We start from the raw sequence: 27,088 nt of genomic DNA, 5'->3' as shown, positions 1-27,088 counted from the left end.
CTTCTACTCACCTTCCCAGTCATATACTGAACATCTAATATGTTTCAGGAATTTAAGTTGCCCTGAAGGATTAGTACAGAATTGGCGGGGTAGGTGGACAAATGGTGGCATTTTGAGTGCAGCAAAGAAATGAACGATTGTTAAGCAGGTTTTATGTACTTTCTGAACATCGCAACACTCTTGTCTCTCAGAGCTTTCAGGGCACTGAATTGAGAAAGAGCATGATTCCTGTCCAAGGTACAAGTATTTATTCCTGACCTCTCCTTTTTGCCAATGGATGCACTTTGTGCAAAGAGAAGAGAGATCTGGAATCCAGAAAAGACAGCCAAATGAACTTTATTACCATGTATTTAAAAAGATCCCTCTTGGGGATTTCTCTTCAGAATATGCGGTTTTTCATCAGCAACAGCTTTCATATTTTAATTGGATCATTCTGGAGGAAATCAAGGCTCATCATGCCCTGAAAAGTCCCTTGGCTTGGATGAGCATGAGAGGACAGACACAACACTTTCTGGAAACATGGCCTTGCCCTTGAGCCAATGCACTGCTGCCAAGAAGTCACTGGGTGGAAAGATAAAAATATAGGAACTGCAATTTAAGCCAGAAGAATTCCTAATTCTATCTACAAATCCATATTCTAGTGAGCTCAAAAGTCTCAGTTCTTAGGCAGCTGATTCTACTGCCCATTCATTTGCCTTGTGATGTGTTGTTGGGGTTTGAGGAGTGGTCAAATGCAGGCCAGAGTTTTTGATGAGTATGTTATCCCTCAGTGGTTATGACCACCAATTAGAGATTTGTGGGGCTGTACCAATTTCTCTAAAAGTTTCAGACTTTGCATAATTCTTTAGATCTGTTCTGACCTAAGTGCTCTTTGGAAAACCCAATTTTATTTCAATGCTGGGTGAAGAAAATTTTAAACAATACATCAATGGGTTTTCTTTGTCAGAAGTGATTTGTGCCAAGAGGGGCCTTTGAATCCCTCTTGGAAGCCTCAACATGTTATTATTAACCATGTCCCTATAGCCTGACGCTGGGTTAGAAACTCAAAATCCATTGAGCCAAAGAAAACTCTGCTCTTGAGTCTTCATGTTGCTTGCTAAACTTCAGCAGTTTGACTGGCTTTGGTCTGAAATTTGCAACTATACATTTTCAGATAAGCAGGAAAAATATAAAAACCTATTTATGGTATTTGAACATATAGTACTTTGGTTAAGAGGGCTTTCATGGCCTAAGGTAAAAAGTTCTTTCCTAGCACTGAGGCCTAGTTTTAGGGTATTTAACTCAGTCCAATATGACTGCAGGCTGGATGTGAACTATAGTGAATGCAGATTTTGGAATCAGACACATCTGGGTTATACTTCCGGCTCTGCCATTTTACTCGGAGTTTTCATAGGCAGGTTACTTCTCTGAATCTAAATTCCTTGACAGTATAATGGGGATAATATGTTTACTCTGCATGTTGCTCTGAAGATTAATCCATGCAAATCATCTGGGATAGCACCTAAGTAATAGATTTAAAACATGCAATTGCTGCTGATTCTTCTACCACTGTTGTTAGCACTGCTAGCACTAATAATACTGCCACTACTACAGCAAGAAGCAAAAACACAGGCTGAGCATCCCTAATCTGAAAATGCAACATCCAAATGCTCCAGGATTTGAAATTTTTTTGAGCACTGACATGAGGCCACAAGTAGAAAATTCCACATCCGATCTCATGTGAAGGGTCGCAGTCAAAACACTTAGCCTCAGGCTACATTTATAAGGTGTACATGAAACATCAATGAAGTTTGTGTTTGGACATTGGTTTATTCCTAAGCTATCTCATTATGTATATGCAAATATTCTGAACTCCAAAGTCCAAAACACTTCTGCTCCCAAGGATTTTTTTGTTTTGTTTTGTTTTGGGGGAGAGGGGGGCAGGTGTACCACGGATTGAACTCAGGGACACTTTATCACTGAGCCACATTCCCAGCCTTATTTTGTATTTTATTTAGAGACAGAGTCTCACTAACTGAGTAACTACTTAGCATCTGGCCATTGCTGAGGCTGGCTTTGAACTCACGATCCTCCTGTTTCAGCCTTCCCAGTTGTTGGAATTACAGGCATGTGCCACTACACCTAGCCCAAGCAGTTTTGATAAAGGATATTCAACCTGTGCTATTACAACAACTCAACTACTACTATTGCTACGTTTTTCCTCTGAACCCTTTCTAGGCCCCCAATTATTATTATTATTTTTTTAAAATATTTTATCCTATTTTCAATCAGTTATAGCCTGTGATAAGTGAATATTAGATGAAAAGATATCACAAAAAGAGGTTATTTATGTTATTTGATGTCCATCCAATAGAAAGAAATGTAGTGTGTATGGGTCTAAAAAGTTTTTAACCATTAGCCATGTAAGCTATAACCCTAACCTGTAAGTGAAAGCTAACTTTCATTTCCCAGGTAGAGCCAGAGAGGAATTTTAAGTTGATGATTACTTTGGACATCACAGTTGTTACTAGTTCTGAGACACTAGTTATCAGCAAGTCTGACTAAAGAATTTGCCAGAATAGGAAGGGAGGTTTTAATGTGAATTTCCTAGTTAACCTCTAGGCCTACAGTTGATTCCTCTAACAGTCATGTTAAAAAAAAAAAAGTTAGAAAGATCTAGAAAATGTATGGCTAAGGAAGAGCGAGGGAATTCATCAAAAAGTGGCCAGTACTCTTGAGAACCACCACCTCATACGACCACTCCTTGGAGTGGTTTAGTGCAAATGACTTGATTCCCAGGCCAGGCTGAGGGAGATGGGAAAAAACACATGGAAATGTAAAAGCAGCAACTGCTGAAGCCCAGGGGGCACATGCAGAGCAGGAACTTTCTCAGGCATGACTAAAGGTCTTAATTTAACACACTCTCTGCTGTTATAAGTACAGGACTTTACTGACGCTCTTTTGGTACAGGCTTCTTTAGCCACTCATGCTTTATAAATTATGCATCATCTGTATATCACCTCCTGCTCCTCCCAGCTGATATATATATTTTGCATTTGTTTTCAGTGAATTTCAGGCAAATAGCAAGTTTATAGGGTTGAGGAAGGAGGTTTTCTTAAGTGTACTATATTAGAACATTGTCAGTTAATGACCTCCTTATGCCTGGAATTTATGTCTATGCTGTGGACACAAGAGTTATTTAAGCAAAAGGTTGAGAGTCAAACTTGAGTAGGCCTGGGGACTCAGTTTCATATTAAACTTCCACTCTAAACTGAACTAAAGGGTTAACTCTAATCCTAGCCTGTTGCTCCAACACAGTGCTGTCCAACAGAACTTTCTGCAGTAATGGAATTGTTCTACATCTGCTATTTAATTCAGTCAGCCATTGACCACCCATGGCTGGTGACAATCATATTGGTTAGTACTGTCCTAAAGAAAAAGAGAGAAAGAGGCAAGATTTACCGATGACATGTCTACTGCCTCCTTGAGCAGACAGACAATTTTGGTCCTCATTTGATGAAAATTCTCTTTAGTATCTGACTCTCTGAATCATTCTCCCTTTTTTTGGGGGGGGGTGGTGGTGCTCAGGAATTGAACCCCGGGCCTTGTACTTGCAAGGCAAGCACTATACCAACTGAGCTATATATGCTCAGCCCCTCTGTGAATCGTTTTCATCCTTGAAAATCTTCTTTGGGTTTTCATAATAACAGAATTCCTGGCTCTCTCCCACCACTCAATTCCTTCCCACTCTCCTTCTTGGGTTCTCCCCTTTTTGTCTGCCTCTAATGTTAGAATTTTCCAAGGCTCATCCCTAATCATCTTCTCTGTAAACTCTCCCTATGCAATGCCATCCATTCCTAACATTTATGCTCACTGTGTAGGCACTAAGTATTTTATATGCATCATCCTACTTCATCATTACTACTTGAATAAATTATAGGCACTATTATTATCATTTTACAGGTGAGAAAACAGAAAGATTAGAGAAATTAAGTCTTTTGCCTGAGGTCACAACTAATCATAGTGTCGCTGAGATTCGAACAGACAACTGACTTGTGACCTACTTGTTTGATGATCACCATTATGATGATGGCCCTGACCTCCATTCAGTCCAGACCTGCATTTCTCACTGTGTATCTCCTGAAAATCTGAAAGGCTTTCTTATTCAATGTGTCAAAAATATAAACTCTTTATTTTCTCCTAATAAGGAGTCCCTGTTATAATAAGCCCCATCCACCAATCCAGAGCCATACACTAAAACTGGGAGTGATCCTAGTCTTTCCCTGTTCCTCCCTCTGAACCCAACTGATAACTCTTCAATTCATTATCTCTTTTCCATCCCCAGTGTCAGTGTCTTCTTGTAGGCCTTTTAAGACCTTACCTAGATCTCTCCTAATGTCCCCTAACTGGTCTTCTAGTTTGGGGTTCCCTGTTTCCATCCACTGCATTGCTAGTTACCTGTCTAAAATGCAAATCTGTTCCTAATATTATAAACTAAGATCCTTCTACAAGCATCCCATACAAAGCCTTTCATGATATGACCCCTGCTTCCTCATCCTTTCATGTTTTCCACATTGTACTCCTTATATCAGCCACACCAAATAATCTATACTCTGTAAACTAGGTCATGGGTACATCACAGTCCCTGAGTTAAGTTATTCTTGCTACCCAAAGTTCTTCAGCTTCTTTCTTCACTTAAATTCTTACTCCTCATTTAAAGTTCAGCAGCATTTCCCCCTCCTCCAGGAAGCCTTCCCTCACCTTCCCAGGTAGAGTTGATCCTTCTTTCCCTGGGATCCTCTGTGACCACCAGAGAATAGCCCCTATCGCAAACATCAGCATTCACTTGGATATCGATTCCACATCCACTAAGGGCCCTTCGAAGGCAGGGACTAGCCTTTATTCTACCTTGGTCTTTGGTTCTCACTCTGTGCCTACTCTGAACTGAGCACAGAGTGGTGCTCTGGCTAGCCAGATCCTGAAGCAGAAATCTTGTGTACCCCAAGTCCACTACTGCCACTTCATCTTGGGAAGGGACTTGATAGGTCAAGAAAAAACAATCCATCATTGGGCCATTCTTGGTCTCCCTTCACAGACCATTTTACTTGAGGCAATTCCTGTAACAGTGATGCAAAAGAGTGACACCAAGCCCCACCTGATAGTGATGATCTGCCCAATGCCCAAGTCTAAGTCATTCAACTGCGCAATAAACACAGCTGCCACTGCTTCATAGAGTGCAGTCCCATCCATGTTGATTGTGGCACCAACAGGCAACACAAATCTAGTGATCCTCTTGTCCACCTGGTTCTTTTCTTCAGCACAGCGGAAGGTGACAGGCAGTGTTGCTGAACTGTGTGATACGGAGAGAAAAGAACTTATGGTCTAAGGATGCAGGTGCTCAATCCCCACTTACAAAGACACATCTCTTCCAGAAAAGTAAACAAAGGGCCCAAAACAGGCTGACACTTGTGGCCAGTCCAGAGATCAGCAGGTGCTGGGCCCACCACTCTCCCCAGTGGTTCTAGAACCCCTCCCTGGCTGCAGCCATGCTGAGGGCAGGAAATATTCAATTGTGTGAAGAAATATGATGAGGACGGAAGGAGCAGAGAATATGGAAGTCAACTTTTAAAGGCAGCTACAAAAAACACAGGCTGGAGTCTGTTCCATCAAGTGAGGGGTGAGCTGATAAAGTGTGGCCTGAGGCTTCTTCCAGAAACCTCTCTTATAGTTACCTGGAAGAGATCATGAGAGCTGTCAGGAGAGCCTGGGCCATGCCCATGGCAAATCGGAAAGGGTTCTTCCGGACGACTATGAAATATATCAGTGGGAGAATTACAATGGAGTGGATGGCAAGCCTGTAAACAAGAGGGGAAAGTTTCAAAGATAATATTCTCATACCTCATCCTTTTTTTTCAAACAATGTTTAAAAATTATTATGATGTTCAGCTATCCTAAAGACCCAATGAGAAAATGGGACGTTGCCCAGAAATATATGTCCGCATGCTTCAGATGAGGATGTAGGGGCTCAATAAATGAAGCATCTGGTCAAAGTTCATGGCAAATTCCATAGCTGAATCCAAATTTCAGAGCTCACAGAACAGGGTTATATCATGCTGTCATGCTCCTGTCCTTGCTATTCCTGATTTGGAATTCTGACTTCTCTGAGACTTGGCTAAATGTCCCCCTCCTCCAGGAAATGTTCAGTTACTTTCCCAGCAAGAGCTGATCCTTATTTGGCACCCTCTTTGTCCCCTACCATGACACCTCATTACAGCTCTTGTCACAGTCTTCACCTTCTTTGTCCCCTGGGTCATGCTGATGTTTTGCTGAATGATACCTACTGTGTAAGAGGGTATTCACAGTGGCTGTAAGGAAAAAGTCCCTGTTCTTCCACAGTTGTACTTTAGGACTGGACTTCTTTATATCCCTGTCTTCTCAAATTGTACCTTTTTTTTACATGGAAATATACAACTTACCCAAAATAGGGGACTTAAGAAATGAGACCCATTTGACGGATGGCATGCATATGTAAGTGGCAACCTAAGAGTTTATAGACCAGTTATGCAAGGTTCAAATAATAAGAAATGGGCACTGCAAATACAAATCCTTGGAAAGAGGGTCTTCTCAGTACAGAGTTTGTACCTAAGAACTGTGATTCTTGGCTATGACTTTTAGTTTTCTGTCTGAAGCCTAGAGAAGGCAAGAGAAAAGAAACCAGCAGAACTCCATTAGGCAATGGCTTAGTATCACAAGCCTCATCCACATCACTGCCATGACTCAGCTCCTGGTCCTGCATGTTTCAGCATCACAGAGCAGTGCTAACCTCTGGTGAGGCCAAGGCCCTGCCTCCCTGACCTCTGTGGCCTGGGGATTTGACTCTAGTCCTCACACTGTAGGAACCCAGGCTGTTTCTGTGTTGGCTGACAGGGCTGTGCTTTTGGCAAACATAGATCATGAACCAAAAGCTGTGTAATAGAAACCCTGATGCAACTGAGTTCCAATAGGTGAACTGATTGCTCAAGTTGGGTCTTTGACCTGCGGGAGTCAAAGCAATGTCATTTCCTCATTCTCTTGCTCCATATGTTTTAGCATATAGGAGGTATCCTGCCCTTGGCTGGGTGTGTGGGGGCACCCTCTGTAATATATCCCACTGCATTTCTTCTCAAGGAACCTAAAAAATATTCCCACTGTCTTCCTGTTTTGTGGCTTCTAAGAAGCCCCACACAATTCCAACTAGTCTAATGATTTTCCCAGTACCCTCCCTGACACACCGATGATATAGGGCAGGGGAGTAGCTACCAGCCTCAGTAACAGCATTTGAACCAACCCATCCTCCTGCTCCTACTTGCTCTGGTCTAATTTCATTTAGGCCCTTCTTAATTTCTTTCCACTTCAGGGTATGTGGAAGGCTACTCTTGAAGTAAAGGGCAGGAGTCAGTCAAAAGAGAGTTCAAGTGGGTTTCTCTCTTGTTTTAAAAAACGATTTAAACACAAGCAATAAAGGCAGTGGCAAAGCCTGGTCCAGGCTGTTCTGCCAAAAGCTGGCAATTAGAACAGTGTGATCCACCTACAGTACAGCTGTTAAAGGGCAGACCTGCTCCCCTTGCTCTCTTATCTCTGAACCCTATCTTTTACTGCACTTGGAAGAGAAGCCGACTTTAACCAACCAAACCCCAGTCTCTCTGCAACAATTCTATTGAATCTAGTGAAGGTTCTGTTTGTTCTCTTGAGTTGGACATACCCACTCAGGACGGTGGCCATGTAAAGGCCCAGCTTGCGGAATATTTCCCAGTCTTCAACTTCTATGATCTTCCCCGCAATCAGGAACAAAATACCAAGTGGCATGTAGCTAGAAAGTAAGCACAACAAAGACCCAATTCCATCACTGGGGTTTGCTCAGGCTGGGATTGTTGGGGGAGGAAACCAGCTAGTGTCTGCACCCCAGCTTGCAACTGGGAGGAGTATAGGAAATGTGGTGACATGACAAGCACTCAGCTTTGCATCCTGGGTGGATTAATGGCTCTAGTTTTTAGTACCTGCAAGCCAGCACCTTGCATCCTACCCAACCAAACTACTGCAAGGGTCGTTTGCCAACGTGGCGAGAATATGCAGTGAGACTGGTGCATACCCCATGCCATACACACCAATACATCCTACTACTTGTCACATCTGCTTAGCTCACTTGAGTGTGAACCCTCCCTATGAAATACGGATGCTAAACTCTTTCTAGCCACGGGCACCCCGTTTCTCAGGTGCCAGCAATTGAGGCAACAGTAGTGACAGTGGAAGTGGTCACCAGATCTCTATTTGTGGAGCTCTCATTAGATCTTGTGTTGGGGAAAGTATTTTACATGCATCATTTCACTTAATGTTCTTCTAACCCTGAGGTTAGGTTTTATTACCTTTTTTTTTTTTTTTAACAGATAATGAAGCTGAGGGTTTTATAGGATTTAAGTGGCTTACCTGGCTGTTATTATTGAACCTTTTATTACACTGTTAATGTCCTTTTGGATTAAATAATGTTGAACAAATTCCAGGTGAGATAAGTGAGGCAGAAGTCTCCCAGAAAAGGTGGACTTTCTGGCATCTTAGTGACAGGGCAGATAGATACTTGGGTGGTGTCTCTGGGATGCTCAGATGACAGTTTTCCTTTGGGTGAGCTAGTGGCCCTGCTGCAGTCTTTGAAGCTGTTTCAAACCTCACTTCTGTATGGGGCCTGAGAAGAAAAGCACTCCCTGTTCTGATGTGCAAGGAGCTCTTCCAGATCATTCCTTTAGGTGCCATTTGACAGGAGAGTTGGCTGGGTGCAAGATGACCTCCCAGGGCTTTGAGGGAAAAGATAGTGGCTGATAGCCAGACATTTATTAACGAACTACTTCCTGAGAAGTACACAGAGTGATTTAATAATCCAGTGTCTTGATTTCAAATGTCTCCATCTCTAGGAGGAGGTCAGTTGAGGAATATAAGCCCCTTATTTCTAAATTTTGAATATAAAAAGTTGCCAGGGAAAGCAAAATGGACTTAAAAGCATCTGCTCACCACATAATGATGTGAACGATTTTCATGGTTGCGTCACTCAAGGCGTTGAAGAAATCCACCAGAATCTGTCCCTTTTCTCCCATTTTTCCAATGACAAGTCCAAAGACGAGGCAAAAGATAATCAAGCCTAGGACATTTATGCCATCTGAGTACATGCCCACGATTCTGTATTCCTTTGTTTTGTTCTGTGTATCAAAACCCAGGAAAAATATTGATATATGATTATAATCACAATGATCTACTGGAGTCAATAATACCTCAGGAAATATAATAATTATTAAAAATCTTGCACAAGTAACAATTCCCCTCCCCCACTGAAATTCAAAGTCCTCCTTTCTCTTAACAAGTTCATATTTGAATATTTCTTTTGAAGATTTCTAATTCTGACAATTTTTACATTTTTATTAGAAATTTTAGAATCAGGGCACTTTTCATTCAGAGTTATTTGAACTACTAGCTACATGTGGAGTCTGCTTTAAAAAAAAAAAGATCAGAATTAATAACATAGGAAGCACAAACCACCATCTGTTTTATACTGATAATGAAGCACAGGAACATTTTTCACTGCCTCTGCTCTTATATGACCAACAGGATTTTAGAGATAAAAAAAATTAGCCAGATACCTATTACAATGAACCATTTCTTCAGTTTATTCTGAATAAAAATAGCATGAGATTCACTGAGAGAAAACATAACCTGAGTGGTACAAACCAGGGTGATAAAGAATTAGGTTGACAAGCCACTGGGGTATCAGTCATTTCTTATTTATGATGAAACAAATATTTATGGAACGGCTAGAATGTTCTAGCTGCATTGGCTACAGCACAAGGTCTTACAATTCAGCTGGAGAAATGAGACCAGCTGGGAGAAACATGAGCTGATAGCAAGATTGTATGTAATTAATGACAGTCAAGCTATGAGTTACAAGCATCCCATAGAGACTGGGAGGTGAATGAAGACTTTGAGGTTAGGGAAGGCTAAGTTTGAGAAGTAGGCAGCCAGGAGACAAGGTATGTTCCAGAAAAATGGTAAGCAAAGGCAAAAATTGTGGCACACTGGTCTTTATAACTTGCTAACAATGGATACTTGATAATAATTCTTACATACCTATTCATTATGCCCTCCATGTTAACTTAAACTTCCCTGTTGGATGCCCCCAAAGGACCCAGTTCTTCTCCATTGTAATACCCATCACTCTTCACATGAGGACAGATGTAGTATCTGTCTTTTTACTATTATAATCCCAAGGCCCAGCAGGGCCTGGCATATGGTGGGTGCTCAGAAAAATACTTTGGAAGCACACCAAATAGCAGGAATAAGGGGTAAGTGAAGAGGCAGATCTGGATCAAAGAGAGGGGGCTGTTGGGAAGAAAACTGGGAAAACTCAAGAGACATCAATCAGGTCATGAATGCCTGCTACCCAAAGCCCAAGAAGCTAAAGCTTTCTGCAGTAGGAAGCAAGGAGCCAACTGTGGTCTATTTAATTTGAATTCTTAAATCTACGGAATATTTCTCTTTTCCTTAAATCTTTCCTTTTTGTGTGAAGGCAGAGAACATTCAGGAGATGTCTACTACAGGCCTGCAAAGGTACCACTTCAGGCCCACACATTCAAGTCCTGAAATCCCCAACGATCTTAAAGGTCATTGATCTTATTAGTAAGTTTATGGAAAAAAAATCTTTGGTTAACAAAATCTATCCTGATGAGGCTACTGATAATTTGTTTCTCTCTCTTGCAGAGAATCCATGTGTTTGTTACAGACATATTGATGATGTTTGATTCTTGAATGTTGTTGCAATTCCTCTTACAGATATTATATACCATACAGTACATATACCATATGACCCTTCTAAAGTCTCAAGACCTCTGGACTCAGAATCACATCTGGGTAGAAAGATTTGGACATGGAACTGTGGGCCTGTATTCTGTGTCTTTATAGCTTTACAAAACTAAGTCAGTTCCCCGGGGTGCCCAACTGTAAAAAGTGGCAGAGATTCAGTGACAACAAAATTCATTATTTTCTCTTTGTGTTCAGTTGACTTCTTTTTATTCTTGATAGTTTCTATGTGCTATAAGCCCCTTCTCCTCATACTGAGTTAGCAAATACTGAACCATTGCTCCTCAGCAAAATACAGGGTTAGGTTCCTGGGAACCCTGGTCACATCATTAACATCAAACAACAAATATGTGACATTTTTTATGCATGTTTCTGCTTCAAAACATCTGATTTAATATACATTGCTGATTCATTGACATTGAACTCACGACCAACAGCACTATCACTCCTGCCTGAATGAAGCTTATTTTTTCAAAAAAATATTTTTAGTGCAAATGGACAAAATATTTAATTTTATTCATCTATTTTTATGTGGAGCTGAGGATTGAACCCAGTGTCTCACACGTACTAGGCAAGTGCTCTACCACTGAGCTATAACCCCAGCCCCCAAGAAGCTTCATTAATACATATATTTTCTCTGTAAAGCACATCGCAGTCTTCTTGTGCTTAGGAACACTTAGCACTTTATTACTATGCTTCACTTCACAATAAATAGTTAAACTGTCAAGAAAAAGCACAAAAAAATGGGGGAAAAAAAAAAAAAAAAACAATGGCACTCACTGCACCACCAGATGGACATCTGCTTACAGTGTGAGAGCCAAAAGAAGGCAGGTTGTCGCTTTGTCCAGCCTCACTTGGGAACATGCACAGCAGTGACTCAAATTTTGGGCTGCTCTTTGCCAGTGACCCTGAATGCACCATGAATAGTGCTTTGGGGGTTACAAGTAAGTTAGCAAGTTGGTGAGTTTGCAAATGTGGACTCTGAATAACAAAGACTGACTATCTTTCCATCTTCTGCTCACTATGACTGGTACCTGCCTAATGGGGGAGTGAATGACTGAACGGTACCTCAGAAACTGTGGACATGATGGCAGTGATGGGCTCTTCTGTCATGTTCCTCCCGGGATCACTGGGGGACTTCACTTCTTCACGCTTGGTTTTGTACTGCATATTGGAGAAAAACAAAGACAAGCAAACAAAGTTTTTTTAAACTTATGATGCTACACCACAGGAATAAGTTATTTTTGCCAAACAAGTGCCTCCAAAGAGTTCTACCTCCAGTGTGTCTACTGCTTCTAGTTTTTGATAATACCTCTCATGAGGTTTTGGAACTAAAAATGGATTGAGAAATCTAAATCCCTGACTCCCACAACCACCATTCAATAATGTCAGAATGTTCTTTTATTTTCATAATAAGGACAAAATTAATGGAGAAATGACGTGGAAGAAAAGATGTTTTCTCTGTAGGTGCTTTCACAGACAGACCCTAGGGGGATTCCTATCACTTTTGTTGTTATTAATTAATTTTTTAATTGGGAAAAAATACCTCATCACTTTGGAAAGTCATTCCCAGGACTTTAATAAATATTCAAAAAGGTTTAACAAGATGGTTGTACCCAAATCAATGATCCCTTTAGGGTTATTCAGTGAGATTTCTGCTTCCTTCAGTTCGTTTGGTTTTGCGGAGTTTCAACATAGAGGTTTAAGAAAGAGCTAGTATATTATTACACCAGGCATAAATGTCCCTCCTACAGGGCTCTGCCAACACTGAGAACCTTATAAATGACCACTGTGGCTGATCTGCAAAGGCACCCCTGAAATAGAGGTGGTTCTGTGCCTCATGGAGATTGGCAGGGAGCAATATAATTGCCATTTTTGTTGGTATACACAGAGGTTTCTGTTCATGTAATTTATGTAAATGAATACGGCAGTTTGTGATAGACTCAGCTGCCTTAAAGTGCATAGACAAATACAAGAAAAAGACTTGTCCATGGAGTGAAGAGATGTCAAACTTTCCTAGAGGAGAAAACAAAACAAAACAAAAAACTCTATGGCTTTGTTACATAGGCTCTGCAGAGTATCAGCAATGGGCACATAATGGTTAAAGAAAATAACTAATCTCTGGAATGCTATCCATGTTGTGTGGGTTAGATATAGATTGCCAACATGAAAGGGGCAAGATAGAGGATGCAGAGAGTTCTTTTTCTCCCCATTGCATTGCATCAACAGACAGTCCAAGTTTCTTACAAATGTAACATGGTTCTCCCAAATAGGTACTGAGGACCATATTTTAAGTCACTCATTGTTTTGACAGATTCCTAATTTGCTCCATTTGAGCCCTTATGAGGGAAAGTACATATAAGAAAAAGGAGTGGTGTAAATTATGATGTGCATTTCACTCTTGGTTTGAAAAAGCAGGGATACAAAACAGAGAAGCCACTGAAACTCCCCAGTCATAGGTGCACTGCCCAGTGCCATGTTTGATGGGATTATTTCCATTTCTTGGATCACAAAAGAAAAAAAAAATCTTAACTGGTAATGAAAAGAGGAGAGAAACTCAAGGGCAAAAGTCATTAATATTACCTGCTGAAAACAGGCTTGGACAAGGTTCTCGGGGAACATATTCCTGTTGGAGACATGAAAAGCAGTATTATGGTATGGCAACAAGTGGTATGTGTGTCTGTATGTGTGTGTGTGTGTTTATCATACTCAAATACATTGATGAAAAATGAGTGTAACATAGAATGAGTGCTCTGATTTCTCATCTGGTCTCTCTTTCAAATAATACTTCCTTGCAATAAGCTTTCTTTCTTGTTTGCTGAGCCTTAACTGAGTATAGAATGTTCTCCTAATCAAACATCACTTAACCAATTCACTGAATGACACAGTTGCTGTCCCCAGTGAAAAGCTGTACTGGCAAGTAGACACTTAGAGTTGAGAGACAATTCTTTTAATTTTCTGCACATTGCAATTTTTATACACAAGACAATATTCTTACTAATAATCTGTTCTCAAATTCTTTATGCCAATTTCAAGTATCATTGTGATTATTGAATTAAATATTAAAGAACTGAAATATGATTGTGTAAAGGATGGTATGGTTTATATTAGAAACCAAGTTGGATGCCTAGAAACTCAATATATGCAAATGACTACAATTTTTGCTATTAAATTTGGTATGGGGTGACTACTGAAATAAAAATAAAAACTGGAAGGATTTGGCACTCCACTTTCTTTGCAATTTTGAAGGGCTTGGGTTGCTCCACTACACAGAAACTCAATCTGAAAATTGTAGATGATGCATTTATAAGGGCAGTATATGTAACAGAAATGACATGAAAATATAATCAAGTGATACGTTCAAACAAAGACTATGGCCCTACATCTAAAAAATTCATGAAAAAATGTTTTTAAATTTTAGGTAGAAACAAAATATGTAATACAGAACCTATAACCTTTTTTTTTTTTATGTGTGGGGTGCTGGGGATTGAACCCATGGCCTTGTGCATGCTAGACAAGTACTCTATCACTGTGTCACATACCAGCTCTCCTATAACATTTTTTGTGAATCTCTGCTTTAATTGCTACTTTTAATTGACAAACCTATTTCTGGCTCTTTTTTAGATAAGAGGATTTTTCCCTGTACACTTAAAAAATGTATTTTTCTGGGGCTGGGGATATAGCTCAGTTGGTAGAATGCTTGCCTCACAAGCACAAGACCCTGGGTTCAATTCCCAGCACTGCAAAAAAAAAAAAAAAAAAAAAAAAAAGTATTTTTCTAAGCATGAGGTTTCTCCCTACAATTAAAACAATGTGTACCTCCAAGTATGCTATAGATTGACCATCCAACGTCTTTATTCAATAAGGATACTTTCTGCATCTCTGTTCATCCTAAATTCTTACAGAGGATGCTTTTGCTTCCAATCCTCTTGGAACCATGACTAGCAAGCAGTAATTACTTGTCATGTAATTTGTGGGGTCCAAGGTAAATTGAAGATGCATAATAATTCAAAAATTAGTAAAAATATCAAGACAGAAGAGCATTAAAGCATGCACATGGCCTCCTGTAACTACAAAGCTGGCACAACCATGAAGCTAAGACTCTCACCTGATCAGGTCTAACATGGCGTCCACTGTGCTGACTTCGGGGGTGCTTCCTGTCCTGTCAATTTCAGTCACCTTCTGGGTGACACCAGGCTTGATGCTCACCACCAACACAATACCTATTGTCAAGGACAGTATCCACAGAGTGTTAAAAACCTTCCAGGGCCATGCACAGTGGCACATGCCTACAATTCCTGTGACTCGGGAAGCAGAGGCAGGAGGATCACAAGTCCAAAGCCAGCCTCAGCAACTTAGGGAGGCCCTAAGCAACTTAGCAAGACCCTGTCTCAAAATACAAAATAAAAAGGGCTGGGGATGTAGCTCAGTGGTTAAGCGCCCCTGGGTTCAATCCCTGGTATCAAAACTGTAAAAATACAAAATGAAGAACCTTCCAGAGCATTTGGCATTCTGGTATATCCTTATTACAGTCAGTAGGAGGGGTGGTACCAGGTAATACTGTGATGGGGAAGACCCAAGATCTAGCCAAATGCTGAATCCCAGCTGGGGACTCCAGTGGCTGCCTTAATTATTCCCCAGTGAAATTAATAAGCAGAAGGAATCCCTCCCCTCTTTTTAAATGAAGGGTTGCATCCAAGAATTGCTTCTGGAAATACTTATTGATGAGAATTTTATTTTTCCTTTTCTTCAACTTATGAAATCAACCTAGGCAGGTGTGGAGGTGAAGGTACTTCATTTCCTGACCGAGGGAACCTATTGATATCTTTTGTAACTTTTGCCTACAGATGCTGGTCATTCATACAGAACAAGCTTTGTCTTATCTACCTTCTGTTCCACAGACCTTGGGATAGATAGAAAGTTATATTATGGGCAAGTGTTATTCAGGGGTGGAATGGAGGATAGACAGGCAGGAATTTCAGGGAGGGAAGCTTCTCCATACTGTAAAGAAGACCTGGCTGTATGCTAGATCATCTGAAAGCACCATTGTGGTCTCTGGAAATAATGGGTTTCTGTCTCTTAAAGTGTCCAGCAGCAGTGGGAGGCTGTAGAAGAGACCAAGGCATTGAGTGGTGTTAGACTGGAAAAGAGTGAGGAAGAAAAGACATCCCCATGTCCTTTCTTGCTCCTTCCCCAAGAGGAAGAAATACTAAGGGAACTTTGGAGTGTAGAATGGGTCACTTTTGCTAGTAGGAGCAGTCATTGGGCAGAAAGAGGACTGTGAATCTTTTCTTTATGGTTCACTTTCCTCTGTCAGAGCTGCAGAAGAAATAAACACCCAGATAATAATAAAGCAGTATCTTGCTTTTTCTCTGCTATTTTTTCTTGGTGTTGAATTCCCTCAGGAACCTCTTGAGGAGATGCAACTTTAGTTTAGGGCAGGGCTCAGGCCCTCCTAAGCCCCTCTGCCTAATACCACTAAAACTTCACCAAATCCCAACACTTACCCATTCACTGAATCAGGGCTGCAAGCATCAGGCTGACTGCAACATCTGAGCACATTTCTCTCCTTTCCTCCCACTCTGGGCACCCTTCTTAAAATGTCATGCTAGGTCACAGAGGATGGACCAAGTTTTCCTCACAAAGCATGATTGAAGCTACAAGAACAGCTCTTCCTTTATTAAAACTTTCTCCCTATCACAAGTGGGATTTATACTTAGCAAGACTGTTAGGTATTAGCACTTGGTAAAGTGTGAGATGCACTGAAATCCTACCTTTCCAGAAATATGTTGTCATACTCAGTGCCACTATTATAAACTAATTACCCAGTTTAAGATTATATAAGCTCTTGGCTTCACTTTGTTCTACCAATGATTCAGATAAGGCATGGAACTGTCACCCACTTCCTATTTCTTACTAGAGACTCTAACAAACAGCACCATGTCTAAAATTATGTCAGCATTGCATTTTCTTCACACAACAGGTGCAATGTAGACTTCAAGACAAAAAGTTCCTGGATAGTTTGACAATATTACTTTCTGATTAAATAATGTTCGTTTTTAATAGCCCAACTACTTTTTGGATGGAAAAAGTCACAATTGTATTAAGGAATAAGGGTTAGAAATAAATATTACCTAGAATTACAGCAATGATGGTGGTACAGAAATAATACACGACAGCACGCAGTCCAATTTTTCCAGATACATTGGAGTCCAGTGCAGCAACACCTAGAAGGAGAGGAGGAAGAAGTCAACTTACATTCATTTTTAAAACATAGAATTCCAGGATTGGTGATTCAGTTCTTAAGGTATGAGATGAAGAGCTGAGAGCTGTCTTCTATATCTCTAAGGCCCATCTCACACAGTTAATTTGGATAAGACACAATGGGCAAAAGCACTTAAAAATTCCAAGCTCAGAATTAAGAAATGGAGTCCCCGGGCAGGGTAACAGCTATGGTCTCTTTTCTTGGGGGCAGTCATGAAGCAGTCACAAGGAGTATCCCTTCTGCAAGTGCCTAAGAACCTTACCAGGATTTGCATATTATGTCACCCAATATCCTTTATGATAAACTGATAAACCTTTCTTGGAATTCCATACTAAGGTAACATTTATCTTGAAGAACTGAGACAGTTCTCTTGTCACATAATAGGAATCATGCAAGTCATGAATGTTTTTCCCTCTGTCTTATCTGTCAGGAAGCTCAGAGTCAAGTGAAAAAGTAATGATTATGTCTGATTATAAAAGGAATGCATATTCATTAGAATTAACTAGAACAAAAATAAAGATGAAAATAAAAGACTTTATCTAACCAACCATGTTTAACAAGATGGTGAATTTTTCTCCAATATTTTTTCTCAATATTTCAGTAAACATAGCTGAGATAATCTTTTTGTTGTTGTTTTTAACCCACTCTCTTCTTAATTCTGTATTATAAGCATTCCCCCTCATTGTTACCGACTTACCATGAGGATAATTTTAGTGGCTACATAATCTTAATGTACTGTAATGTACTAAATCATCCACTTACTGTTAGATCTTTAGACTGTCTTAGGATCTGATTCAATAATAATTCACAGTAATTTCATTATCTATCCTAATATATTTCCTTCCTCTTTTCATGATTTTCAAATTGCTTCTAGTTGAGCAACTTATTTTAGTGAGATGCCTTAAATTTTCTGTTTGATAGAGGAAGGATATAAATAAAAATTCCAAGGGCATAAGTGATTTAAGAGACTTTATGTCCCCATCATTAGATCTAGTTTCAAATAGTCCTAGGATACCAATAGGATTGTTGCCTACATTTAAGGGGGGTTTCTGGAATGACAAGGACAGCTAAAGTAGAGGTGGCAGGCATACATCTTTGTTTGCTAGAAACCCTTGCCCTCCATCAAAAATGCTTGTATAAATGAAGTCAAATGATGTTCTCTAATTGGACTCCTATGATGGGGATGGGAAAAATTGAGAAACAACCAAAGCATCTTTCAGCAAGCTGTCATTTAAGATTTCAGACCTGAACCTACATGAGTTCTAAAATGAAGATCATGTTTTGAGTCAAATGATCATCAGAGAAAATTATTTTGCATTTTCAACATTTCTGAGTTGTCTTATGACTGTTTGCAAAGCCCAAAGTACATAACAGGAAAAAAGAAGTGGCTGTCACAAGGCAACCCTGAGGGAAAGGTAATAAAGCTGTAGGGCTATCAGGCTGCACAGGCAGCTTTTATGGTTTCCCCTCACACTATAAAAGGCTTACCCACTTTTTTTTTTTTTTTAAGTGACTGGGGGATTATGCTCCTCACCTGTAATGGTACATATATGACGTGTAGGAAAAATCTGCAAGGACACTATCACTATTATGATGACAGAGTAGATCATTTCTCACTTTATACACACTATTCCTTGGACTTGATTACTCTTCTGGAAGGTAATATTTTGAGAGAGGGAGCCCTAGCCTCTTTAGTAGTTACCCAGGAAGTTGTTAAGGGGCCATTCACCAAGGTTGTGCAATCACAAATGATGGGCATATTGCAACAGTCACATCCTAGAATAACCTTGATGATAGAGTCTATTCTCCTTCTTTAGGAAAAATGAAATTTGATGCGCTGAGGGGAACTTCTTTTCCTGACAGTAAGGCATTGAAAAATAACAATTATGCAAAGAACAACAATAAGAAGAAAAAAATCCAAGCTGAAGGCCACAATTCACAAACGAACAACCTCATTTTTAGTTTAGATCTTTCTAATAAATAGCAGACAATAACATAAATATATGTTGGCTAAGTACATTGTATGATTATAAAATGTGCCTATTTCATTTTAGAGCTCAGTCCATTATTTTGATAATTATTGTAATTATTTACGAAAAGAAGGGTAGGTTAAAAAGAAACAAGAAACTCACCACTTTAACACAATCCCATGTAACCTACACAAACACCTGTAATTCTGACCTCACGGAGGATGTATTTTCAGATATATTGTCTTCTTTGGTAGATGTCCAACTCAAGCAGCTTCCAAGCCCTAAAGGGCTAATATGTGACAGATTCACAGGGTAGTTATGGAACTGTTCTCCGGGATGTGTTTGGTGCCCTCTCAGGACTTTCTTCCAGCAGTGAAACAAATTAAATCTATGTGGGTAATTGTTTCCAGCATATGTTAATATGTCTTAATTTGTCTTAATGATTTGGCCATGAGCTGGTGCTTCCGATTGTACTTCAGGACCCAGCTGGCAATAAAAACCTTCATAATAACGAGCTTCTTGGTGGAAATATCTAAGCAAATACCTCCTTGAGCAGTCAACCAGCTCCTCTCAGCAGGAGCACAGCAACTATCTTATAGGTCTGTCAGCAAGGGCTTGACTTCCCATTTCTCTCATCTATCTCATGCCTCCTGTATTCCTAGATACAGCAGAAATTTACTCAAATCAATAACTGTACTTCTCTACACTCTTACAGTTATACCTCTACTTCTCCAGTCATCAATGTTGATTGGGGGCCAGAGCAGCACCCCAAATCCAGGCCCTTGGATGATTTAAAATGCATAGTTGGGGATAAAGGGTGGTGAGCACTGTAGAGGGAAGGGACATATACAAGGAAAACAGCTTAACCTTTGAAACCCTATATAATAGAGCATTACAGAACTTAATAACAATGAATATCTGTCTGGATGGTCTAAACACCCCACCTGCCAACAATGATGATGATGATGATGATTATGATAATGATAATTATAACAAAAATGATGATAATGATGGCACTAGCCACTATACTGACTGCACATTACTCAGTCATCTCCTTTAATTCACATTATAATCCTCAGAGACAGGCATTATTATCCTCTTTACAGAGGAAAAAGTTGTGGCTCAGAAAGGCTAAGTATCACCATGGATATAAAGCTGGGGAGGTCAGTGGTGAAGCTGGGATCCCAATCCTGGTTTGACCCCAAAGACCATATTCTTAACCACTATGCCACAGAGGCTTCATCCATGTGCTGCAAAACTCTAGACTACTGCTATCCAGTGAAACTTCCCAGGATCTGGAGATGCTCTGTATTTGTGCCATCCATTGAAGTAGCCACATACTACATAAGGGCTAGTGAGCACTTGAAAAGTGGCTACTGTGCCTGAGGAATTGCATTTAAATTTTAATTTAAAATAATGTCAACTTAAATAGCCACTTATGGCTAACACTTGTCACATTGGACAGCACACTCTCTAGACCTTACAGAGTGTTCAGCATTTAGTGGGTGCTCAACAATGTTGAATGAACAGCTCAAGTTTAACTTCATTATGAAATTCAGTGAAGCCTCCTGACCTTGACAGCACAGGGGCAGGGAGAGGAAGAGGATAAGCCACAATCTCCAGGCACATGGTGCCATATTGCTCCAAGACCTGAGACTTATTCTTCTTTGAGTTTCCTGAACATTCAATAGAGTACTTTATGAATGTTTTCATGTCAAGCTTCCCACGTGATGGAGAGAGCTATACTTTTTATAGGTTACCCTCCTTTTATCAACTGAGTCCATTTCAAAAGTCTATTTGTGTGTCAGAAATATAGAGCTCAGCAGGTAGCCTCTTTAGAAGTCACTTGTACATAGTGGTTCAGTTGGGTTCTCAGGTTAGCCAAGGAAAATACTTGCCAAAGTCCTCTGGGTGAGAACATGTTTAGCATCTCTGTGTTTATCAACTTGTTTTTCTTTATTATGGTTCATCCCCCTCCCACAAAACCTTTTAGACATTTTCCCCTTAATTACCACCTCCATGAAATTTTAGTACCAAAAATTATGTGTTTATGTACTAAATGACTACATGCGCTTTTTACACAGAGTAAAATTCCTCCTTTCCCCCGCCCCTGCCCCTCACCTCAGATCAGCTTTTGCCGCCATTCGGGTGATACTGCCACATTGGAAACTAGTGGTCAAGCTTAGTGAATATTTGCCTTGCACATGGCACCATAATCCAGGCATTAGACCATGAAGGTGGTGCCTCTCCATCCCTTAGTGGGGGTAGGTAGGACAGCATGCCCACATGGGAAAAACGTGACCATGCTTATCCTGGATTTTACTCTCAACATTCACCTGGGTTTCCTGCTCTCAGGCCTGGTGCCTGGTAAAATCTAGGGGACCTCCTCTCTTTACAGTTCACTCTGGGAACTCTTTCCTCCTGGGAGCTAATGGCTGTTCCACCGGAAATGACAAATGATAGTGGACTGTGTGTACATTCATCACGAAGCAGGTGCAAGAGGATCCGCGCAGACATTAACATAAGTGTTGAAAAGCACTTATAGTGATATCTTTTGGATGGAGTAATAAAACATAAGGGTAGTGTTTTATATGTCTTTTTTGTATTGTTTTTCTGGTAGATTGTTTTTATTATAGTTTATAAAGGTTGCCGATTTGTGAAAGATTAGAAATTTTAAAAACTGGATTTTCTCATGCAGTTTAAGAACTAGACACTTTGTGAAGCCCTGGTGTACAGAACAGTACTGTGGGCTTTCTGAAAAGCTTGAGGTATCACCAGAAGGAGGTGACCAGGAAATACTTGATAGAGCCAGTAGCACCTGAATTAGGCAGAAAAAGATGCACAGGATTCCAGTTACCAATAAGGCTCATCCTTTAGAATCAGGGATAGTTCTGAGTTGGGCTATGGCCTACAAACAGGGATAAGATCCATGGTTGTCTTTGGAAGTCAGGGGTACCAGGAAGTGCTTTATTTTAGGAAAAAGCATTTGCTTTCTTTACCTCAGGAGGAGGCTCTGACGAGTTGGGATGTTGGCTCTTGGCCAAAGCAGTAATCATCTGAACTTTTTATAAAAACACTGCAAAGGAAGCAGTGCCTGGGCTAAACAATAGCGGGTTTTAAAAATAAACATCCAAGAGCAAAAGACTTGTCAGAAAACCTTCTGATGAAGCTGCCACCCACAGGAGAACAAAGTTTTCATGACATTCCCTCTCCACCTTGCAGTTAAGGTGTCAAAATTAACTTTGTCCCTGGGAAGTTTTTTTCATCTGTCATTTGATGGTGCTTCACAATTCTGAATGGACACAACATTCAAGAAACTCAGAGTCGCATAGGAGTAAGGACCTGCTATGTGGATGACTCCTACCTGTCACCAGCAGAATCCACTGCATAGAAAGAAACATGCATGGGCTTTGGTGGAATGGACTGGACTCAAATCCCAGCCTTCTCCTCTCAGACTCAGTTTCTCCATTGACACAATGGAGGTTTTAAATGTCTAACCTCCTTAAGGATGATGGTGAGGAGCAAGGTGAACAACCTCTGCTTGCACAGCTGTCCTGAGGATTAGAATTAGTGTCTACAGCATACCTGGGACATTGCCTAAACTAGTGCTAGGTGAGTAGTCTCTGATATTACAGCATGAATGATCAATATGAGCCACGTCACTAAGCAATGGAAGGCATCCAACAAACATGAACTCATCCCTCCCTCACTCATTCTTTCACTATATAGTCATCAAAGAGATCTTCTGAATACATAAATCAAGTTATTTTATACTCTGGTGTAACCCTCCAATGGCGCTGAAGATAAAATAGAAAATTCTCACCCAGCAAATGAAGTACCTACCTGCCTTTCCAGTCCCAATCTGTGCCAACTGCCCACCTCATCGCCTCCCCAGCCTTCTTCTAGAGCAGACCATGCTCCTTCCCACCTCCAGGACTCTGCACAGGCTCTTTCCTCTGCCTCACTCTTTATTTTGCTTTTAAGACCTTTACTCAGAGTACTTCTCTGAGCACAAGGCCCTGATTTTCTTACTTGGAGTCCTGTGCGTATCATGTTTCACAATTTTTCATCACTGAGCACATTATTTAACATCTGTGCTTCTCACTAGACTGAAAACTCCATGAAGGCAGGACACCTAGATATCTCCTTGTCCACCAACATATATCTGGTGCCCAGCATAACAGAGAAGCTCAACAGACATGTTGATTGAATGAATAACGTGGTTTCATATATATGGTTGCCTATCTCAGATTAATCTCCCAGGCTCTGGCCCCTGGGCAGCAGAATGTTCCAGCGTGGAATTCATCAGGACCAGGTGTTGCCCTTATGATCTGTGTGATCTTAGAAAAGTGGCTTAATCTCTCTCCAACCTCTTGTTTCCTTATCTCTAAAGACGAAGATAAGACCCCACCTACTCCACTACTTCACAGGGTTGCTATGAGGAGTCAACAAACAAGTTCATGATTTTTGAACTATGAAATTTTTTTTTTTTTTTTTTATTCCCTGGGGAAAACAAAGCTGGATATGATCTCTCATTGTTAGTCCAGGGCACAGGGAAATCTCAACAGCCCGGATTAATACCCCTGGGAGGTTAAAAGGCAAGAGAAAAGGCAGAGGGAAGTATGCAAAAACATAGTTTTGTGCACACGTCACCTATGACATCTCTACTTCTTAGAGACATTAATATAAAGAACTCCCTTAAAATAGCTGATATCATCACCCTAGACTATTTTGTGAAGTGAACAAAATAAGCCAATCCTCAGGCAGAATCAAGCAAAGGTCACTTTTACAGTCACTGTTCACATTTGATGTTCAAAACATGTGTCAAGAAGCAGTGGCTGGTCTCTTGGTTCTTTGGCAGACCGTAGGCTGTTTTAACATTTTTTAATACCATGAAGTGTGGTGGTATTTATATTTGGGACCAATTGTTCAGAAGGCCCCAAAACATTTTTAGGAGGCTTATTATTCAATAGAAACATTAAACACACCCAGAGGATCCAAGGAATTCAGCTATTCTAAAGTTCATGAATGCTTTGACATCAGCAGGTAGCTTAGGGAGAAATGGGAGGTTTCTGCTTTTCTGTCACAATCTAATTAATATTATTATCATCATTATTTGATGTTTTGCTTTTCCTTATCCTATAAAATTGATAGCTAAGGCTTCTAGTTAGAAGCTTCTTGTATGCTGGTGAACTTTACAAGCTGTGAGAAGATCAAGTCTTTTGTTTTCATTTCCTGAATCAAGGCATTTGGTGCTCTCACATGTGTGTAGCTAAATCGTAATATTGTAACTTGTAGCTCCTGATGCCAACTGAGTGATTTTCTAGAAACTTCTGACAGTGGACAAAACCCCCTTCAACAGATGAATGGATAAAGAAAATGGATATATATATGTATATACACATGATGAAATACTACTCAGCTTTAAAGAAGAATGAAATTATGGCATTTGCTGGTAAATGGATGGAGTTAGAGAATATCGTGCTAAGTAAAATAAGCCAAACCCCCCAAAACCAAAGGCCAAATATTTTCTCTGATATATGGATGCTAATTTACCATAAGGGCAGGGGACTAGGGAAGAATAGAGTTACTTTAGATTAGGTAGAGGGGAGTAATGGGAGGGGAAGGGGTATGGAGGAAGGATAGTAGAGTGAAACAGACATTATTACCTCATGCACATGTATGAATGCATGACTGATGTGATCCTACAATATGTACAGTCAGAAAAATGAGAAATTATACTCTATTTATGTATGATCTATCCAAATGCATAAAAGCATTTTACTGTCATGTACAACTAATTAGAATAAAGAAATTTAAAAAATAAATGATGGAATCTACCATTATCAAAAAGATTATATAGTACTCTAGATGCATTAATACACAGTACTAGTATTAGTTGAGCACACATTAAGTAACTCATCCATGGTTTCCAGGTTGTAAATGGCAGAATCAGGATTCAAACCCAGGCAGTGTGGCTTCTAGATTTGTGCTCTTAACCACAAGACTTTCCTGTCCTTCTGTGATGGACACTTCTCCACCTGAAGCTTATTTGGGGTGTCTCTTTGTAGAAAATGACACAAGAGGCAGTCACTGCTATGACTTACTTTCCTCTGCCCTATAGGCTCAAGTCCACACAAAGTCACTGAAGCCACATGCCCACTCTTCCATCCCATTCCTTCTCCCCACGTTTGTAACACTTCAGATAATCTCACTGCATTCCCAAGATGCTAGCCATTCAGCATTTTCTTATGTTTGGAATATTCCTCCATTCTCTTGATTCCTATCCTTCCTTCAAAACCCCACCTCTAAGTTCCTTCCACTGCCCTCATTCCCACAAAGCACTTAACACGTAGCACTTAACACATGTAGTTTCTCTTTCTTGCAAGAATAGGACTTAACTTGATGTCTTGCATGCCTAGCATAGAGCCTGGATCGCTGAAGATGGAATAAGTGAATTAAGTCTCCCAGGTCCATGCATTCAATACACTGGTGAATTATTAAAATTCCTGCAGTTTTCTCTCCTTTTTAAAGAAACACAATTGGGTTATCTTGTGGTCAAAGAGGGCTGCAAACCAATCAAGTATCAGTTTAGGCATAAAGAAAACTCATTCATGGTTGATTCTTGGGTTTCACAATCTCAAGGAGAGACTGAAGCAGGGCATGTTTATCTCCTGCCACTTTTCATATTATTACTCGGTAAACAGTACATTCATTAAGGAAACTTTACTTCTTTTACACTTTGTGTTCCTTTTCTCTTTGGGGGTAAAAGCATTATAGAAACCAAATTAATGTAAGTCTCTTGGATTCAATAGCTGTGTTCTTACTCAATACACATTTCTTGATGATCTTAGGGAAAGGTTTAATTCAAGTGAGAAAAGCTACTTAAGTTACCTTATTTTCCTGGTTCCCAAAAAAGGCTGGGGATAAGGGTGGGGGGAAATGGTGCTTTTAGATGTTGCAGTCTTAGGCCACAACCTTGCCTTCCCCAGAGTGGAGTTTTATAAACCACCTTGAAGTGGCAACTTTCATTAAAACTGAACTGTATAACAAACCATCACAGCTTCAAGAAAGAGTATTTTCCCCCATAGATGAAGTTGGCATTAAAGCTCCTAGATGCCTATGTTTATGAGCAGTGGCTTATAATTAGCAGCAAGTTATACAGCCAAGTGATATGTGCATCTGCAAGTCTGGTATCTTCTTGTCAACATGGAGATTCCTGTACCTGGCTATCCAAAGACCCTGGCCCATGATCAGATGATTGACAGACTCTCACCCTCTTATGGGTGGTTTTCTCTTAGTTTTCATGCAGTTGGGATTAATAAATTTTTTTTGAATAAAACTGAACCCTGTCTCAGGGAGGCACATGGCATGGTTCTTTCCACTGGCGGATGTGGGATCATTTCCAGGTACACAGCTGCCTAGGAGTAAATGAATACATAGCCTTAACCAATGCCTTTCCCAGCCCAAATGATGCAAGCCTGAATTTCAAAATAAGGGTCTTTGGAATCTCTGACCCACTGCATTTTATTCTTCTCCATTCTCTTTCTAACTCCACATCTCTCCAGGGCATTTATGCTCATTGTTTAGTGTTGAGGTTTATTTTGCCACATGGATTCAACCTCAATTATTTTGGTTTCTGAGAATCAGGATCCAGTCTTGTCTTTCATCTGCAGCAGGGGCCTCATGTTTTGGTAAATGAATGTTGTACTGGAACACAGTCACTCTACATCATTTACCTACTGTCGGTGGCTGCTTTTCTGTGATAACCAGAGTTAGGTAGCTGGACAGAAACTGACTGGCCCAAAAAGCCTAAAACATTTACTATTTGTCTCCTTATGGAGAAACTTTACTGACTTCTGTTTGAAAGGTAACTAACTCACATATGTATTCTACATCTGTTACTGAATAAACACTCTTTAGGTCTAAGCTTTCAACATTTTTTTCTTTGGTTAGAAAGTAGTGGAAAACTTTTGCTGTTATGGTTGAGGTCAAGACT

At 40.2% G+C, this 27,088-nt stretch overlaps 1 protein-coding gene across 1 annotated transcript in view; it reads right to left on the bottom strand.

The window, feature by feature from the left end:
- The window catches only part of SLC1A1 (solute carrier family 1 member 1), a 74,920-nt gene that overhangs the window by 5,554 nt on the left and 42,278 nt on the right, over positions 1 to 27,088 (bottom strand). Inside the window, exons 3-10 of the mRNA XM_079113074.1 lie at positions 16,989 to 17,081; positions 14,963 to 15,077; positions 13,438 to 13,480; positions 11,923 to 12,018; positions 9,019 to 9,203; positions 7,721 to 7,828; positions 5,712 to 5,834; positions 5,135 to 5,329 (exon numbers count right to left, since the gene is read on the bottom strand). Coding sequence (XP_078969200.1) covers positions 5,135 to 5,329; positions 5,712 to 5,834; positions 7,721 to 7,828; positions 9,019 to 9,203; positions 11,923 to 12,018; positions 13,438 to 13,480; positions 14,963 to 15,077; positions 16,989 to 17,081 — 958 coding nt within the window. The remainder of the gene's footprint in view (positions 1 to 5,134; positions 5,330 to 5,711; positions 5,835 to 7,720; positions 7,829 to 9,018; positions 9,204 to 11,922; positions 12,019 to 13,437; positions 13,481 to 14,962; positions 15,078 to 16,988; positions 17,082 to 27,088) is intronic.

Source organism: Sciurus vulgaris, assembly GCF_902686455.1.
Source record: "Sciurus vulgaris genome assembly, chromosome: 15".
Taxonomy (NCBI): Eukaryota; Metazoa; Chordata; class Mammalia; order Rodentia; family Sciuridae; genus Sciurus; species Sciurus vulgaris.
This window is presented reverse-complemented; position numbering and strand designations above follow the sequence as displayed.